Source organism: Babylonia areolata, chromosome 3 (assembly GCF_041734735.1).
Source record: "Babylonia areolata isolate BAREFJ2019XMU chromosome 3, ASM4173473v1, whole genome shotgun sequence".
Taxonomy (NCBI): domain Eukaryota; kingdom Metazoa; phylum Mollusca; class Gastropoda; order Neogastropoda; family Buccinidae; genus Babylonia; species Babylonia areolata.
In genome coordinates, this window is record NC_134878.1 from 182,501 (window position 1) to 202,226 (window position 19,726).

General features: G+C 46.2%; 1 protein-coding gene across 1 annotated transcript in view; it reads right to left on the bottom strand.

Annotated features, from left to right (window-relative positions):
* LOC143279648 (putative peptidase C1-like protein F26E4.3) overlaps window positions 1-12,085 on the bottom strand; it is a 119,905-nt gene extending 107,820 nt beyond the window's left edge. Inside the window, exons 1-2 of the mRNA XM_076583671.1 lie at window positions 11,928-12,085; window positions 3,830-4,670 (exon numbers count right to left, since the gene is read on the bottom strand). Coding sequence (XP_076439786.1) covers window positions 3,830-4,184 — 355 coding nt within the window. The 5' untranslated portion in view covers window positions 4,185-4,670; window positions 11,928-12,085. The remainder of the gene's footprint in view (window positions 1-3,829; window positions 4,671-11,927) is intronic.
* Window positions 12,086-19,726: the final 7,641 nt, after the last annotated feature.

Below are 19,726 nucleotides of genomic sequence, written 5' to 3' on the forward strand. Positions count from 1 at the left end.
CACCAACACACGGACACTCAGGCACACCAACACACGGACACTCAGGCACACCAACACACGGACACTCAGGCACACCAACACACGGACACTCAGGCACACCAACACACGGACACTCAGGCACACCAACACACGGACACTCAGGCACACGGACACACGGACACTCACCAACACACGGACACTCAGGCACACCAACACACGGACACTCACCAACACACGGACACTCAGGCACACGGACACACGGACACTCAGGCACACCAACACACGGACACTCAGGCACACCAACACACGGACACTCAGGCACACCAACACACGGACACTCAGGCACACCAACACACGGACACTCAGGCACACGGACACACGGACACTCAGGCACACCAACACACGGACACTCAGGCACACCAACACACGGACACTCACCAACACACGGACACTCAGGCACACCAACACACGGACACTCAGGCACACCAACACACGGACACTCAGGCACACCAACACACGGACACTCACCAACACACGGACACTCAGGCACACCAACACACGGACACTCAGGCACACCAACACACGGACACTCAGGCACACGGACACACGGACACTCAGGCACACCAACACACGGACACTCAGGCACACGGACACACGGACACTCAGGCACACGGACACACGGACACTCAGGCACACGGACACACGGACACTCAGGCACACGCACACTCGGACACTCACCAACACACCACACACACACACGGCAAACAGCTTCTCCACAACAAAACATGCACCCAAAACCAGATCACACCAAGATTTAAATAAAAACAATAATAATAGAAAGAAAACAAATAATAAAAAACTGCTGTTACTGCTTTTGGAAAAGATGTCTTTTTAGAGCAGACTTAAAAGACTTGAGCGAGACAGAATGGCGCAAATTTTCTGGTTGTTTGTTCCACAATGACGGAGCCTGGAAAGAAAAAGATCTTTGACCCTGTTACTTCTTTTTAGCAACAGAGAGTTTTAAAAGCCAGGTATCAGAAGCAGAACGAAGATGACGAGTTGGACTGTACACTTCAGGGAGGTCAGAGAGGTACCGAGGACCAGAGCTTGACAGGGCAGAAAACGTCACAGCAGAAAGCTTGCATTCAATGATTCTCTCATACAAAGATGCCAGCTGACTCCAATTTGAGTTGCTTTGACATCAGATACTATGACTGGCCCGCCATTCGAAATTTCTGTTCCCTCTCGTGTTTCTGCTTCCAGAGATGTTCGCAAAGTCTGAATGACGTCATTTGATAATAGAAATAGTTATACTGGCTATTTCAGGCCCGCATTAATCAATGTGCCTTCATTTCACAAGGGGCGTGATTAATTCCATCTTGTTATAGGCCTGCCTTCTTCAAAAATTATTAACATGAAGTAGATTAACTCTGTGTGTGTGTGTGTGTGTGTGTGTGTGTGTGTGTGTGTGTGTGTGTGTGTGTGTGTGTGTGTGTGTGCGTGCGTGCGTGCGTGTGTGTGTGCGTGCGTGCTTATGTGCGCGCGCGCGCGCGCGTGTGTGTGTGTGAATACCGATGTCAGTGTTGGTGTCCAAATTGCATGCTGTTTCTCTCTTCAATCTTCTTGACCGGAACATCCAAGCATACGTCCGGTTCTCTTCACCGCTGTGACCGCACCACCCCCACACACACCCACCCGCCCCCCTCCACACACCCACCCTCCGCTCCCCCGGCTTGACTCCTCATCTACCGTCTTCTACCACCCGCTTGTGCGATACCCTTGTATCCTATTGACACACCCCGCACCTCCACCAACTGTATTAAACCGGAAAGTAGATCTTCATCTACAGCGCAAACTGTCATTTATCTTTCAGTCTGTCGGTTCTAAACATTAATTGTGCCCACTTTACACAAGATCTTGTCCAAGCTGCGAGGAAAAGGAAGTAAGTCGGCTTGCAATGAGATCAAACTTTTCGAGAGACGTCTCGTACAAGTGGTGTTTCGCGTGCTGTTAACTTTCGCTCTGAACATGGACAGTAAAATATCTGCTTAGAAGGGTGAGACTGATTCATTCAACATTCACTTTCATTAGTCATGATTTAACATAGCGTAATTATCGATGATTGGGTGGACGGTCACCTATGTATATGCACACACACACACACACGCGCGTAAACACACACACACACACACACACACACACACACACACACACACACACACACACATTACACACACGCATGATACTGGCACGCACGCACTTACACCTATTGCATACACGTAAACACCCGTGGACGAGTACAGTTCCATTGTTTGATGTTCCAGCCTGTGGTGGTTTGTTATGTTGATGCTCACACATTGCTGGCCTGAACTGTGCTATGTTGATGCTCACACATTGCTGGCCTGAACTGTGCTATGTTGATGCTCACACATTGCTGGCCTGAACTGTTATGTTGATGCTCACACAATGCTGGCCTGAACTGTGCTATGTTGATGCTCACACATTGCTGGCCTGAACTGTGCTATGTTGATGCTCACACAATGCTGGCCTGAACTGTGCTATGTTGATGCTCACACTATGCTGGCCTGAACTGTGCTATGTTGATGCTCACACATTGCTGGCCTGAACTGTTATGTTGATGCTCACACAATGCTGGCCTGAACTGTGCTATGTTGATGCTCACACAATGCTGGCCTGAACTGTGCTATGTTGATGCTCACACAATGCTGGCCTGAACTGTGCTATGTTGATGCTCACACAATGCTGGCCTGAACTGTGCTATGTTGATGCTCACACTATGCTGGCCTGAACTGTGCTATGTTGATGCTCACACAATGCTGGCCTGAACTGTGCTATGTTGATGCTCACACTATGCTGGCCTGAACTGTGCTATGTTGATGCTCACACAATGCTGGCCTGAACTGTGCTATGTTGATGCTCACACAATGCTGGCCTGAACTGTGTTATGTTGATGCTCACACAAAGCTGGCCTGAACTGTGCTATGTTGATGCTCACACAATGCTGGCCTGAACTGTGCTATGTTGATGCTCACACAAAGCTGGCCTGAACTGTGCTATGTTGATGCTCACACAAAGCTGGCCTGAACTGTGCTATGTTGATGCTCACACAATGCTGGCCTGAACTGTGCTATGTTGATGCTCACACAATGCTGGCCTGAACTGTGTTATGTTGATGCTCACACAATGCTGGCCTGAACTGTGCTATGTTGATGCTCACACAATGCTGGCCTGAACTGAACACAACTGAACGAAATGCAACCCAGCAATTCACAGTGCATCCCTTCCCCTTTCTCCCCACCCCTTCACACCACATGCTGCCTGCCTCTCTCTCTCTCTCTCTCTATCTCTGTGTCTCTGTCTCTCTCTTTGTCTCAGTCTCTGTCCCTCTCATTCAAATCACCCCCACCACCCACTCCTTCCCCATGCCTCATCCTTACACCAATTACCCCCACCCCTTCCGTCTCTCTCCCCACACCCATCACATATCCGACATGCCTCATCCCCATCCCACCTCTCTCTCTCTCTCTCTCTCTCTCTCTCGTACCCCTGCCCCTCTCCCCTCTCCACCCCCCCTTCACTCTCTGTGCATGTGTTATATTCTCACTCTGTAATATTTTTTCTCTGCTCCCTCCTTCCTCCCAAACGGCCCTCTTCTCACCCGATCCCCACCACCGCTTCTAACTTCCGCCCCCCCCCCCCAAACCCCCACCACACACACACACACACAGACACACACACACACACACACACACACACACACACGCACACACACACAGACACACACACACACACACACACACACGCACACACAGCCACCCGAACAACTCACCCAGAGGCCTCTTGGTGGTGCGAGGCGGGGGAAGGGTGATGGGTCTGGGGGTGGTGGTCCTCCTCTCCGCCCCGTGGCAGTAGGTCCAGTAGTCCGGGCAGCAGTCATAGGCCGTGTCGTTGCAGAAGATGTCGCAGTAGCACTCGGTGCCCAGGATGGGCACGGCGCAGTAGTCGTCCCTGCCCAGGCAGCACTGCTGGCCCAGTGGCCGCGTGGCGCACCACGGACCCTCCAGGTCAGGGCCCCACTCCAGGAAGAAGGCGGAGGCCGGCGGGAGGAGAGACACCACCGCCAGGACCCCCAGGAGGGTGCGCGTGGTTGTCATGGTCCTGGGCACGTGAGGTGACGTTGCCATGGACAAAGCGAGAATTGTCCGGAGGGGGGGGGGCGGGGGGGCGGGAATTTTTATTACACAGGCTTTTTGACAAAAATCCTGGATTGTTTTCCCGTGATTATCTCAGCATTGTGAAACTTGTATGAACTGCACGAGCCAGGACTGTTTCAAGGGTATCTTTTAATACATCACCCGCCTGTTTTGTTGACTTGTAATTCCTTTATCGTTGGAGATTTCGGGTTCGGGATCCCCCTTTTTTTTTAAGTCGTGTGGAAAACACGTGTATAAAATGTTGGAGTTCAGAATATCCTTACAGTGTGCATACTTCAATGTAAAAATGGAGGGAGCTCAGCTACTCAAATTAAAGTCATTTGATAAATTATAGTAATAGTGGGTAGGACGATAAGAAATTCAGTTTGTCTGCCAGGGCGAATTACGAGCCACAGAAAAAATCAAATGAATCTTGATGGTCCTGTGGTTTGTCCGCCAAAGTCGTGTGTCTTGCCTCTGTAAAAAAAACACAAAAAAAACCCAAAACAAAAAAAAAACACGAATCATTAAATCGATAAGAAGAACAGAAACACATTAATCAAAGTTCACCTAAATGACGATACAGAAATGGAACACATGAATAATGTTGAAATAATGGCGCGTTTGCATCGGAATGTATGTGAATAAGACAGCACAGTACAGTACAGTATTGTACAATAGTCAGTCGTATCCGACTACAGCCATCAGAACAGCAGAGGAGGCAACTGCTGTCCCGACTATCTGGGCTAGAATTTGATTATAGCAGAGAGTGTCTTGCCCAAGTACATCCCCACTCTCTCGGCCAAGAGGGTTTTAGGACAGTCGGCGTTGGGATGGTTCCCAAAGGCCAACTAGCTCACAATGCTGCAGCACTAAGAGCCAGTGCAATATTGCCTCCTAGTTTAAGAGTCATGGTCCTTCACAAAAGACTACTCTGTAAATGACTTCCCACTGCAATGGAGAAACCATTGCTCTCACTTTGCTGTTGGCCCAGCTGTAAGCTGATGTCAGTGTGATACAAACTGAGCGATGGGCCGACACAGCATGCTATCTAGACAAAGAAAACAACAAAGACAGATAGGAAATAGAGTAGGCCCAGCTGTAAGCTGATGTCAGTGTGATACAAACTGAGCGATGGGCCGACACAGCATGCAGACAAAGAAAACAAAAAGACAGATAGGAAATAGAGTGCGGAAGGAAAAGGTGAATAACTCGGAGTCACCGAAGCGCATACGCACAAAATTTTGTGCACCCCTTCCACACCCTCATTCTCTCTCCCTCCCGTTCCCTCTCTCTCTCTCTCTCTCTCTGCACACTGATATGCAGCAGACGACGCAAACGGATGCAGCAATACTTTGTGCAGAAGCTGATTTCGTGGATGGAACAGTTGTGTGTTGGAGGACTCGAGGAGCGAAGCCATCCTGGAGAAGAACACTTTAATGCAAAGAACAAACATCACACTGACAAACACATGCACGCCCGTGCCCCGCCCCCCCCCCCCTCCACACACACACACACAAGCGCGCGCGCGCGCGCGACGTTACACGATATACCAGTGAAGGAATGTACAAACTGGATTATCAATACCTAAACAGATTTTTGTTGAACGTTTTCGTTGAATTGCGGGGCAGAATTACCCGCTTCCTCAACGCTTTTCCAACGCTTTTCCACCGCCTTCACCCAGCCAGCTCCACTGCCACCCCCTCTCACCTTCCCCCAGTTCTTCACGTCCTATCTCCGGAACACCTTCCCCCATTTCTTCACGTCCTATCTCCGGAACACCTTCCCCCATTTCTTCACGTCCTATCTCCGGAACACCGTCCCCCAGTTCTTCACGTCCTATCTCCGGAACACCGTCCCCCATTTCTTCACGTCCTATCTCCGGAACACCTTCCCCCAGTTCTTCACGTCCTATCTCCGGAACACCTTCCCCCATTTCTTCACGTCCTATCTCCGGAACACCTTCCCCCATTTCTTCACGTCCTATCTCCGGAACCACCCAGAAAAAGAGATACAGTTGGATACCACACACACAGGTACACACACACGTGCGCGCGCACGCACACACACACACACACACACACACACAGCCTCCAAATTCCGTGGTCAAACGAACACTTTAACCATTAAATGCAGAATGACGGGGAACAAAGACAGTCCACCACTTGTGCCTTCAAGAATCCTCAGCGCCCAGCTTGTATAAAACGAACAGAGAATCCTCACGAAAGGCAACTCATGTTCACACAGTCAGGCCTCTAAACGTGACACCCGTCTGAGTATCCTCACCGTGTGAAATATTTACCTTGAACCAGCGTGATTGACACAGTATCCTCACCGTGTGAAATATTTACCTTGAACCAGCGTGATTGACACAGTATCCTCACCGTGTGAAATATTTACCTTGAACCACAGTGATTGACACAGTATCCTCACCGTGTGAAATATTTACCTTGAACCAGCGTGATTGACACAGTATCCTCACCGTGTGAAATATTTACCTTGAACCAGCGTGATTGACACAGTATCCTCACCGTGTGAAATATTTACCTTGAACCAGCGTGATTGACACAGTATCCTCACCGTGTGAAATATTTACCTTGAACCAGCGTGATTGACACAGTATCCTCACCGTGTGAAATATTTACCTTGAACCACAGTGACTGACACACAACAACTGGGCTCAGTTCGCGCCTGGTGGCGAAGAAGTTCATTCATGATTCCTTTTCAATGGACACAGTGCACACACCAGCTTGCACACACTCCACGGGATTACTTTATGCTGCACCTATATGCTGGTCTAGGCCAAGTGAATGCGGCTTGTGTGTGGCGAAAGTCTCCCACAAAGAAGTGTCACCCTGCTCAAGTTCTTGAAGAGGGGGGTGTGGAGGGGGGAGGAAAGAATACCGACATGAAATGTCACCTTTATAGCACTTGAATAGGGGGACTTGAGGTGGCTGATACGGTTGAGTTGAGCTCGTACCTTGATTTTTCTCTTTTTATTTTTATATTTTTTTTTTTTTTTTTTTTATACAATATTATTTTATGAATGAAAGTGTCAACCAGACGAATTTTTTTAATCGTGGTTTCACACTCGTCTCATAATAACATTATTACAACACCCTGGTGTAGGTTTGAAACGTTTGGACGATCGTTTTAAAAACATTCGACAAGAATAGAATATCAGTTCCAGTTCATACACTAATATTCTTTACACATCCATACTTGCGATATCGTGTCTTTGGTTGATCATTGTGCTCATGAAGAGCCCCGGAACTTTCGTCAATACTGAAAAACAGACAAAAGCTCCGGTTTACAGCACGCATAGGTCTTTTTTCTCCATGATGTCTTTTTCCCCCGCTCTCTTCATTTTGCAGCTTTATTATTCGTTGCTCTCTTATTGTTGTTGTTGTTACATATCACTCGCTATCACTGTCTCTCTCTGGAAACGAATGATGAGCGCCTAAACGGCAGCCGTCAGTCGGCTTTACCCAGGTAGGCAGCCTGTTGTGCAGTTGACCCCGAGTTTGTAAAGCGCTTAGAGCTTGTTCTCCGACTGAGGACCGGCGCTTTCAGCAGTATCCAAATCACCATCATCGTCATCTCGGGCTTTGTATGTCTCGTGTGCATGCCCGCGCGATTAAACGTTTCCAGACTTCAATTAAATTCACTTCAAAATACTTTATTGTCTGCTTCAAACAAAAACAGAAAATTCTCTTGGAAAAAGAGGAAACAAGGAAGTAGGTATGGGAAACAAAGTTGAGTCATTCTGTCCTGAGGGTGTAGACAAATCGGGCGGGCCGGGTCACTAGGGGGAAAACTGTTCAAACAGAACACCGTTAACTACCATGCACCCTACTTTGCTGACTCCGGCTCTTATATCAATACTAACTGGCCAGCTGATGGTGTTCATATTTACACCAGTAGAGGTGTTTCAGTTGGGTCTGATGCGTTAAGAGTCAAATGTTTAAACACTTCCACGTGCAAGTCAAGTGAAGTGGGTTTTCCCCTCACTTTGCCACCTGTTTTGATGAGTCGTCAGTTCTAAACCTGTTTTGCTGTTTTCACAAGTCCATCAAAAAGACCTGGTAAACAGGCACGGCTGTTTTTGTGCCATGGCGCTAACGGTCGTTGGGAAAATGGGTCAGTGATTTTCCTCCCCAACACAACCCCCGACCCCACTCCCTTCCACTTGAAGAACCAGCTCTACCACTGCAGCACCTGCTTGCAAGAAATCCAGTTAAAATAAGAAATAAAATCAGTTTTGAAAATTATACATTGAAGTGTCGTTCTTTTCACACAAGATTGTGCTGCAGACTGTATGTTGTTGTTTTCTCTGAAAAAATTATAATTTGTTGACAAGGTACTTATGCGTCTTTTTTTAAATTTTCTTTTAAAAGAGGACTGCATACTCTCTCTCTCTCTCTCTCTCTCTCTCTCTCTCTCTCTCTCTCTCTCTGTCTTTTCTCTCTCTCTCTCTCTCTCTCCCTCTCTCTCTCTCCCTCTCTCTCTCTCTCCTCTTTTTTTCTCTCTCTCCCTCTCTCTCTCCCTCCTCTCTCTCTCCCTCTCTCTCTTTCTCTCCTCTCTCTCCCTCTCTCTGTCCTTTTTTTTTCTCTCTCTCTTTTCTCTCTCTCCCTCCCCACCTCTCTCTCTGCTCTCTCTCCCTCTCTCCCTCCCCCCTCTCTCTCTGCTCTCTCTCTCCCTCTCTCCCTCCCCCCATCTTTCTCTCTCCCTCTCTCTCTCTTTGTTCTCTCTCTCCTCTTTTTCTCTCTCTCTCCTTCTATCTCTTTCTCCCTCTATCTCTTTCTCTCTCTCTCTCTCTCTCTCCCCCATCCCCTCACTCTCTCTCTCTCACTGTCTTTTTTCTCTCTCTCTCCCTCTCTGTCTCTCTCTCCTCTCTCTTTCCACTCTCTTTCTCCCCTCTCTCTCCATCTTTTTTCTCTCTCTCTCCTCTCTCTCTTTAATCTCTCTCCCCCCCTCTCTCTCTCCCACTCTCTCTCTCCTCCCCCATCTCTGTCTCCCTCTCCCCCCTCTCTCTCTCTCCCTCTCTCTCTCCTCCCCCATCTCTCTCCCCCTCTCTCTCTCCCCTCTCTCCCCCCTCTCTCTCTCCCCCCTCTCTCTCTCTCTCCCTCTCTCTCTCCTCCTCCATCTCTCTCCCCTCTCTCTCCCTCTCCCCCCTTTCTCTCTCTCTCCCTCTCTCTCTCCTCCTCCATCTCTCTCCACCTCTCTCTCCCCCTCTCTCTCTCCCTCTCCCCCCCTCTCTCTCTCCCTCCCTCGCCCCTCTCTCTCTCCCTCTCCCCCCCTCTCTCTCCCTCCCTCGCCCCTCTCTCTCTCCCCCTCCCCCTCTCTTCCTGCCTCCCTCCTCATCCCCTACCTCTCTCCGCCTCATCTCGTCGTGCTGTTTCATGTGGAGCGGTGGCCTAGTGGTAATACGTCTGACAAGGAAGCGAGTCTCCAAGAGGTCGAATCCCTCACACAGACCGGGATTTTGACTCACACCCCCCTCCCCCTACTACACCTTGACTTGTGCTGGTGCTCATCATTTGGAGAGGACGAAAAACGTAGGTTCTGCAGCATGCACTTGGCGCACTTAAAACAACACACGGCAACAAAAGTGTTATTTCCCGAGCAAAATCGTGTCGAAAAATTCACTTTGATTGTAAACAAGTACACTTGAAGGCAGAATTGAAATGAAAAAAGTGGGTGGCGCTGCACTGTAGCGACGCGCTTTCCCTGGTGAGTGCAGCCAGAATTTCACACACAGAAATATGCTGTGCATGTGACCAGATAAACGTTATACAATGCAATACAATGTCATACAATGCAATGCAATTCAATGCAGTGCAGAACAACACTATACCACACAACACCATACAACACTATATTCAGTACAATGCTACACTACAATACGATGCAATACAATACAACATACTATAACTATAATACAACACACTACAATACAACACACTATAATATAGTACAACACAACACAATACAATACAATACAATACAACACACTACAATACAATACAATACAACACACTATAATACAATACAACACACTATGATATAATACAACACACTACAATACAATACAACACACTATAATACAACACACAATAATACAATACAACACACAATAATACAATACAACACACTATAATACAATACAACACACAATAATACAATACAACACTCTACAATACAGTACAACACACTATAATACAACCCACAATAATACAATACAATACAACACAACACAATACAATACAACACACTACAATACAATACAACACACTATAATACAACACACTATAATACAATACAACACACTTTAATACAATACAATACAATACAACACACTACAATACAACACAACACAAAACAACACTACTGTCACCCCGCTCATTCCGTCCACATGTGCACAGCCACCCCCACCCACACCCACACCCACACCCACTCCCACACCCCCGGTTCGTCCTGCCGAAGTCTTCAACACCGGCAGATCACAGGATTCTTTATCAAAGACAGTCACCATAGGACCATCCTTTAGAGAAGACCCTGCGCTGCTGTTAATGGTCACTTTATCAGTTTTCCCCGGTTCTGTTTAACAGGGGGTTGTATTTTCAACTGAATACTGTAACAAATCCTGTGATGGGTGTTCCTGTCAAAGACCATGCCAACAGGGGCTTCGCTGCATTTGCAGAAAAGAGCTTTTCAACAGGGATTTTTAAAGGACTCCTTTACCTGAGCTTTTCTTTCCAATTACCATTAGAATTTGATGGAAAGATGGGTGTGAAAGAAATAAAGAAAAGAAAGAAAGAAAGCAAGAAATGTTAAAAAAAAAATCAAAAAGTATGTATTAATATAAATGTACTTTTTTTTTTAATGTAACGACTCGCACTGACTCCTCTATTCTGTCAAATGAATGTTGGTCAATGCAAGGAATTGAATAAAAATGTTGTATGGGTTTGTTTTTTTTAACCCAATTGACTCCACTGAAATACCCGTATGAAGGTATGCTTTAGTCAAACTATTGATGGCACATTTGATCAATAAGGTATGCTTTAGTCAAACTATTGATGTCACATTTGATCAATAAAAATGTTGATGATGGTGACAATTGCTATTTTACCGTGGTGAAGAAACCCTCCTTTGAGCAGCACAACTTTACCTTCACGTGGAATGACTGTCCTTCACTTGGACTATTAATGAACGATAAAATCTTTCCAACAGGCTGAAATTAAATCAGCACGTAGAAAATGCTGTAGTCGGATATCTAGCATAAGCAATGAGAACAGAAAAGAAGACTGATTTTGTGTGTGTGTGTGTGTGTGTGTGTGTGTGTGTGTGTGTGTGTGTGTGTGTGTGTGAGAAGAAAGAAAGAAAGAAAGGGCACAGGAAGAAAAGAGAAAGGAAGAATATAAAATAGGAGAAGGCAGTACGATATCTTTATTTCTTAATTTCCTTTGTCAGTTTTGTTTTGTTTGTTTTTTTGTCACACATATCATTTCGTTTCGTTTCGCTTAGGAATTAATGTCTTTTGTTTCTTCATGAAAGAACTGCTTACCTTCTTTTTTTTCTAGCAGAAGAAATCCGAGTCAGTTAAAACAAGTTAACACACCAAAATACCAAAACACACCAAAATAGCCTGATCAAGAAACAATCCTTAGCGCTTCTTGAACGTTCAGTCTTGATTAAAAACCACGCCGGTACAAGCCATCAAAATGCACTTACATAGAGCGTGACGTCACGTAATCCTTGATGCTCCTGCTGCCACGGTTTCGTCTTCCAGAGACGACAGTCACCACCCACCTTCAGCACACGATTCAGATTATTACCGTCTGCTCCGCCACCACCACCACCACCACGAGATCACAGCGCGCGGGGACCACACAACGCACTGCGCTCACTCCGCGCCGCGAAAGAGGGCGGGGCGTGGGGGAGGGGGAGGGGGAAGGAAACTATGGCGTCAAGAATGAGCTCACTCCGCCAAGTGAAGTCTGGTCCTGAACAAACCACGAAACTTATGTACTTCTATATATGTACGTGGACCAAACACAAACGGAAAGAGGGATGAGGGGGCGGGGTGGGGAGTGGGAGGGGGTGGTAGAGAAGAACGGATGAAGAAAGGAAGCTGGGGAAAATCAAGGCAAGAAAAGGTAAGAGAGGGTGTAAGAGATGAGGTGGGGGGTCCAAATTCTCGGTGCTGATGGGGGTGGGGGTGGGGGGGTGTTTCGAGTTCATCTCCTGGGTAACACCGACACGACAGCAGCCTGTTACGGTTGGTGTGACGAGTTTCCAGTGTTTAATGTCTCGTGCAGGGGGGCGAGGTGTGTGTGCGTGAAGGGTCTGCCTTGGGGCAGGGGGTCAGAGAGGACTTTGTTGGTTGGTCTGTTTTCTTATTCAGTTTCTTTATTCTGCCTTCTCAGTTCTTGATCTCTGTCTGTAAGGAGGAAGGTGACAGAATGGATAAGACGCTCTTCTGTCAGTACAGGGAGTCCGTGAGGGTGTGGGTTCGAATCCCGCTCTCGTCCTTTCTCACAAGTTTGACTGGAAAATCAAACTGAACGTCTGGTCTTTTGGATGAGACGATAAACCGAGGTCTCGTGTGCAGCACGCACTTGACGCACTGAAAAAGAACCCATGGCAACGAGAATGTTGGCAAATTTCCGTAGAAAAAATCCACTCTAATAGAAACACACACACACACACACACACACACACACACATATATATATATATAATATACATCTCTCTCTCTCTCTCTCTCTCTCTCTCTCTCTCTCTCATTATATATATATATATATATATATATATATATATATATATATATATGCGCGTGTGTCTGTGTGTGTGTGTGTGTGTGTGTGTGTGTGTGTGTGTGTGTGTGTGTGTGTGTGTGTGTGTGTGTGTGTGTGTGCAGCGCTCAAGGTCAGACTAGCGTGTCGGATTATGCTGCTGGTCAGGCATCTGCCAAGCAGGTGTGCTGTAGCACATTGATGGATTTGTCTGAACGCAGTGACGCCTCCCTGATAAACAGACACTCAGCAAGGTGACAGCCGTTCACTGACAGGCGGCATACTGGACAGCAGACAGCCGTTCACTGACAGGCGGCATACTGGACAGCAGACAGCCGTTCACTGACAGGCGGCATACTGGACAGCAGACAGCCGTTCACTGACAGGCGGCATACTGGACAGCAGACAGCCGTTCACTGACAGGCGGCATACTGGACAGCAGACAGCCGTTCACTGACAGGCGGCATACTGGACAGCAGACAGCCGTTCACTGACAGGCGGCATACTGGACAGCAGACAGCCGTTCACTGACAGGCGGCATACTGGACAGCAGACAGCCGTTCACTGACAGGCGGCATACTGGACAGCAGACAGCCGTTCACTGACAGGTGGCATACTGGACAGCAGACAGCCGTTCACTGACAGGCGGCATACTGGACAGCAGACAGCCGTTCACTGACAGGCGGCATACTGGACAGCAGACAGCCGTTCACTGACAGGCGGCATACTGGACAGCAGACAGCCGTTCACTGACAGGCGGCATACTGGACAGCAGACAGCCGTTCACTGACAGGCGGCATACTGGACAGCAGACAGCCGTTCACTGACAGGCGGCATACTGGACAGTAGCAGTGAAGGGGTTAAAAGTGTGTCTTAAGATCTCTTGACCTGTCGTAACAAAGATTTATTATTTCTTTAACTTCCCTTTAGCCAGAGAGAGAGAGAGAGAGAGAGAGAATTTCGGTCTGTAGATGGTCACTAGAAATATTCCAGCTATTTCCCTTCCTTTTTAGGTATATATCCCGTGTTTTCTTCCTTCCAGGAAGGAAAACAAAACAAACAAAAAAACTTGAAGTGACCTATCAACGCTTCATGCGATTGTGTGTGCTGGTATAGTTAAAGTCCAGCAGTTTGAAGAGAATCTGACTCAGGTGTTTTCATTCGGTTCTCCTTCCCTTTACTGCGTTCCCTTCTTCTTAGTTTCCATCAATCGTTGTAATGATTGAGGATGTTGTTGGTAGGAGACGTGTAGTAAATTGAAAGTATCACTGTGTTGGTAGGCAAGAGACGTGTGCGAAAGTATCACAATGTTGGTAGGAGACTGTGGGAAAGTATCACTATGTTGGTAGGAGACGTGTGGGAAAGAGAAAGTATCACAATGTTTGTATGAGACATGTGGGAAAGAATCACTGTTGGTATGAGACGTGTGGGAAAGAGAAAGTATCACTCTGTTGGCAGGAGACGTGTGGGAAAGAGAAAATATCACTCTGTTGGTAGGAGACGTGTGGGAAAGGGAAAGTATCACAATGTTGGTAGGAGATGTGTGGGAAAGAGAAAGTATCACTCTGTTGGTAGGAGACGTGTGGGAAAGAGAAAGTATCACAATGTTGGTAGGAGACGTGTGGGAAAGAGAAAGTATCACAATATTGGCAGGAGACGTGTGGGAAAGAGAAAATATCACTCTGTTGGCAGGAGACGTGTGGGAAAGAGAAAGTATCACAATGTTGGTAGGAGACGTGTGGGAAAGAGAAAGTATCACAATATTGGCAGGAGACATGTGAGAAAGAGAAAATATCACTCTGTTGGCAGGAGACGTGTGGGAAAGAGAAAATATCACTCTGTTGGTAGGAGACGTGTGGGAAAGAGAAAGTATCACAATGTTGGTAGGAGATGTGTGGGAAAGAGAAAATATCACAATGTTGGTAGGAGACGTGTGGGAAAGAGAAAGTATCACAATGTTGGTAGGAGGCGTGTGGGAAAGAGAAAGTATCACAATATTGGCAGGAGACGTGTGGGAAAGAGAAAATATCATTCTGTTGGCAGGAGACGTGTGGGAAAGAGAAGGTATCACTATGTTGGTAGGAGAGGTGTTGGAAAGTATCACAATGTTGGTAGGAGACGTGTGGGAAAGAGAAAATATCACTCTGTTGGTAGGAGACGTGTGGGAAAGAGAAAGCATCACTCTGTTGGTAGGAGACGTGTGGGAAAGGGAAAGTATCACAATGTTGGTAGGAGATGTGTGGGAAAAAGAAAGTATCACAATATTGGCAGGAGACGTGTGGGAAAGAGAAAACATCACTCTGTTGGCAGGAGACGTGTGGGAAAGAGAAAATATCATTCTGTTGGCAGGAGACATGTGGGAAAGAGAAAATATCACTCTGTTGGTAGGAGACGTGTGGGAAAGAGAAAGAATCACTATGTTGGTAGGAGACGTGTTGGAAAGTATCACAATGTTGGTAGGAGACGTGTGGGGGAAAAAAGAATAACAATGTTGCTTGGATACGTGTGGGAAAGAGAAAGTATCACTCTATTGGCAGGAGACGTGTGGGAAACAGAAAGTATCACTATGTTGGTAAGAGACGTGTGGGAAAGTATCACAATGTTGGTAGGAGACGTGTGGATAGAGAAAGTAGCACAATGTTGGTAGAAGACGTTTGGGAAAGAGAAGTAGCACAATGTTGGTAGGAGACGTGTGGGAAAGTATCACAATGTTGGTAGGAGACGTGTTGAAAAGTACCACAATGTTGGTAGGAGACGTGTGGGAAAGAGAAAGTATCACGATGTTGGTAGGAGACGTGTTGGAAAGTATCACAATGTTGGCAGGAGACGTGTGGGAAAGAGCAAGTATCACAATGTTGGTAGAAGACGTGTGGGAAAGAGCAAGTATCACAATGTTGGTAGAAGACGTTTGGGAAAGAGAAAATATCACTCTGTTGGTAGGAGACGTGTGGGAAAGAGAAAGTAAGTATCACAATGTTGGTAGGAGACGTGTGGGAAAGAGAAAGTATCACGATGTTGGTAGGAGACGTGTTGGAAAGAATCACTATGTTGGTAGGAGACGTGTTGGAAAGAATCACAATGTTGGTAGGAGACGTGTGGGAAAGAATCACAATGTTGGTAGAAGACGTGTGGGAAAGAATTACTATGTTGGTAGGAGACGAGTTGGAAAGTATCACAGTGTTGGTAGGAGACCTGTTGGAAAGTATCACAGTGTTGGTAGAAGACGTGTGGGAAAGAGAAAGTATCACAATGTTGGTAGAAGACGTTTGGGAAAGAGAAAGAATCACTATGTTGGTAGGAAACGTGTGGGAAAGAGAAAGTATCACGATGTTGGTAGGAGACGTGTGGGAAAGAGAAAGTATCACGATGTTGGTAGGAGACGTGTTGGAAAGTATCACAGTGTTGGTAGGAGACGTGTGGGAAAGAATCACAATGTTGGTAGAAGACGTGTGGGAAAGAGAAAGTATCACAATGTTGGTAGAAGACGTGTGGGAAAGAGAAAGTATCACAATGTTGGTAGAAGACGTTTGGGAAAGAGAAAGAATCACTATGTTGGTAGGAGACGTGTGGGAAAGAGAAAGTATCACGATGCTGGTAGGAGACGTGTGGGAAAGAGAAAGAATCACGATGTTGGTAGGAGACGTGTGGGAAAGAGAAAGTATCACGATGTTGGTAGGAGACGTGTTGGAAAGTATCACAATGTTGGTAGAAGACGTTTGGGAAAGAGAAAGTATCACAATGTTGGTAGGAGACGTGTTGGAAAGTATCACAATGTTGGTAGGAGACGTGTGGGAAAGTATCACAGTGTTGGTAGGAGACGTGTGGGAAAGAGAAAATATCACTATGTTGGTAGGAGACGTGTGGGAAAGAGAAAGAATCACTATGTTGGTAGGAGACGTGTGGGAAAGAGAAAGAATCACTATGTTGGTAGGAGACGTGTGGGAAAGAGAAAGAATCACTATGTTGGTAGGAGACGTGTGGGAAAGAGAAAGAATCACTATGTTGGTAGGGGACGTGTGGGAAAGAGAAAGTATCACAGTGTTGGTAGGAAACGTGTGGGAAAGAGAAAGTATCACAAAAATTTGTTAGGATAACTGTGCCTTCTGTCCCTCCCTCCTTAATCCGTTTAACGGAAAGATCTTCAGGAAGTGAAGGGAAAGGAAGGAAAGAGGGGGGTAGGAAGGTGCGGGGGCGGGGGGTCAAAACCTGTTCGTGTTTGTTCCAAAAATGTTGAAGCCACTTGCCGAGTTCAAAAGAGTCGCCGTAGTTCATGGCCTAATTGCCGGAGACAAGCTGTTGATCGCCAAAGCGGCGTGTTCAGTGGACCGTGGCCGGGACAGAAGCCAAACGACACGGTCGCAAGCAGCCAAACAAAACAATGTCGGTCACTTAAAAAATAAAAATAAAAAATAAAAAAAAGACCTGTGGTGTGGTGGTTGTGAAGTATGGTGAACTTTTGGTGTCATAAGTTGAGAACTGACTTGTCAAGGAGGGCTCCTGGGGAAAACCCACCGGCAAACAAAAGCTGACCCCCACAGTGTTCGTGACGCACTCCTGCATTCACGCACGCACACGCGCGCGTACGCACGCACACACACACACACACACACACACACACACATATTCTCTCTCTCTCTCTCTCTCTCTCTCTCTCTCTGAGGTTTTATGGATATATTTATTATTCCTTTTATCCCATATGTTCACTGACCTCTTCAGGAGGCCTAAATATGAACCCAGTCCAAGTCTCTCTTTCTCTGCCTGTCTGTTAGAATTTTACCAGAGACAACCCTCTTGTTGCCGTGAGGTCTTTTACGAGCGCCACCTGCTGCACACGAGACCTCAGTTTGTCGTTTCATCCGAAAGACTGGCATTCAGACCACCACTCAAGGACGGGGGAGTAAAGATCTTGGTCCGTGTGGAAGTGAAACCCTTGGACACCCGCCTCCTCGTTGGCTGCATTACCACTGGGCCACCGCTCTACCTTGAGTTCTGTTCACGTCTTATGCAAGAGAAGAACGAAAATCAACAGAAAAACGACTTTCAAAGGAAGAAAAAAGATCTCACAGCAAGCGGCCAGTTGAAACGTGCCAGTGGTTACAAAAACACTGCTGTTAGGCGCTGACATTTTCCATGAAGCAAAACACACCACACCTCAAATTCAAATTCAATAACACCTTTTTAATTCACATGGAAATTAATGTGTGCAATCACTGGCTCGTAAATGAACATGCGCACTGTAAAAGACATTAAACCAAGTCAAATAAGAACTGAACGGAAATTGAAGACAGACTAAAACAAACGACACACCCACACACGCGCGCGCGTGGTGAGACAATTAGGTGGAATTTTAAAATCAAACTTTTCGATGACACCACGTTTTTTTCCCTCCATCTTAATGCCAGTGGTCTACCATACAAAATCCTACCTGAACGTCATCATCAACGTGTTAATCTCTTCCTGCCGTTTAACTTGGGAGGAAGCGAGGAGCGGGCTAAGCTTGTTTGGAGACGCCTCTGACCCTGGTAGAGAGTTAATTGCTTGTACCCGTTGTTTTGTCAACGGACTGATTTTCTGATCAGTCTGTCAGCAAAATAAAACAACTCTTGACTTGTACCTATGTACATGAGCAGGCCTACAGATGGAAAACGTTTGTTACTTGGTACACAATCATTTTGAAGTTTCAAACTTCCGATAAATGAGGGGGTGAGGGGGGTGAGTGGGGAGGGGGAGCAGATTATCGTTACAAGTCGCAGACTTTCTACCTGCCCAACTCTCCAGCTGTATGTATGTGTGTGTGTGTGTGTGTGTGTGTGTGTGTGTGTGTGTGTGTGTGTGTGTGTGTGTGTGTGAGCGATAGATAGAGGCAGGTATATGTCACGTAGAAAGCTATAATGTTATCTATCTCAGGTCTTACTGCACTCATCTGTGCTTCACGAAGACATACTTATTCTAAACCTAGCATTTTTTTAAGCATTCACATCGTTGACATCGATGAACCATTCAATCAAAGAATATGAAATTTGGATATATTTGTCCCCATTCATCCCCCTCCCCCTCCTGTCCCTAGTGATAACACTCAAATGTAAAACCGATACTCTAACAAAATGTCTGCAATCACTAGTATGTCATTTGTTTTTGTTTTTCGTTTGTTTGTTTTTTGTTGTTTTTTTAAATATCATTGTTTATTTTTATTCATTTGTTTTTGATGATGATAGATTTTGTATCATCATGTAAAATGAAAGAATAAAAACTATTAAACAATGATATAAAAAATTAAATAGGAAAAAATCAATACATAGATAAACAAGGGGCAAAGCTTCATGGCTCACTTGTGCTTCGCGCTTTATCCAGTCAAGGAATCATGAGGACAGAAAAAAAGAGATTTGAAGAATCGTTGAAAAGTGCTCTGCATTAAATATGATGTATAAAATAAGCTTGGAAGAAAAAAAAATTCACCCACCCACCCACCCACCACAAACGCATGCGAGCGGGATCGAACCATCCATGATCAGTTCCGCAGCAAGCAGACTAATCCCCACTGCTGCAGTGTATCTGACGTCATTTTACTCAATTTAAAAGTCAAAGCAAAATTGACGTTTTCTTCTTCGTGTGACAAATAGTTGTGATTATAGTGGACGAAATAGCGCCGTTTAAATCATGTTTTTTGTGTGTCCCATTATATCTCGATTAATCTTTTATTTTGGCAGTAAATGAGACGTTGCCATCGCTTCAAGC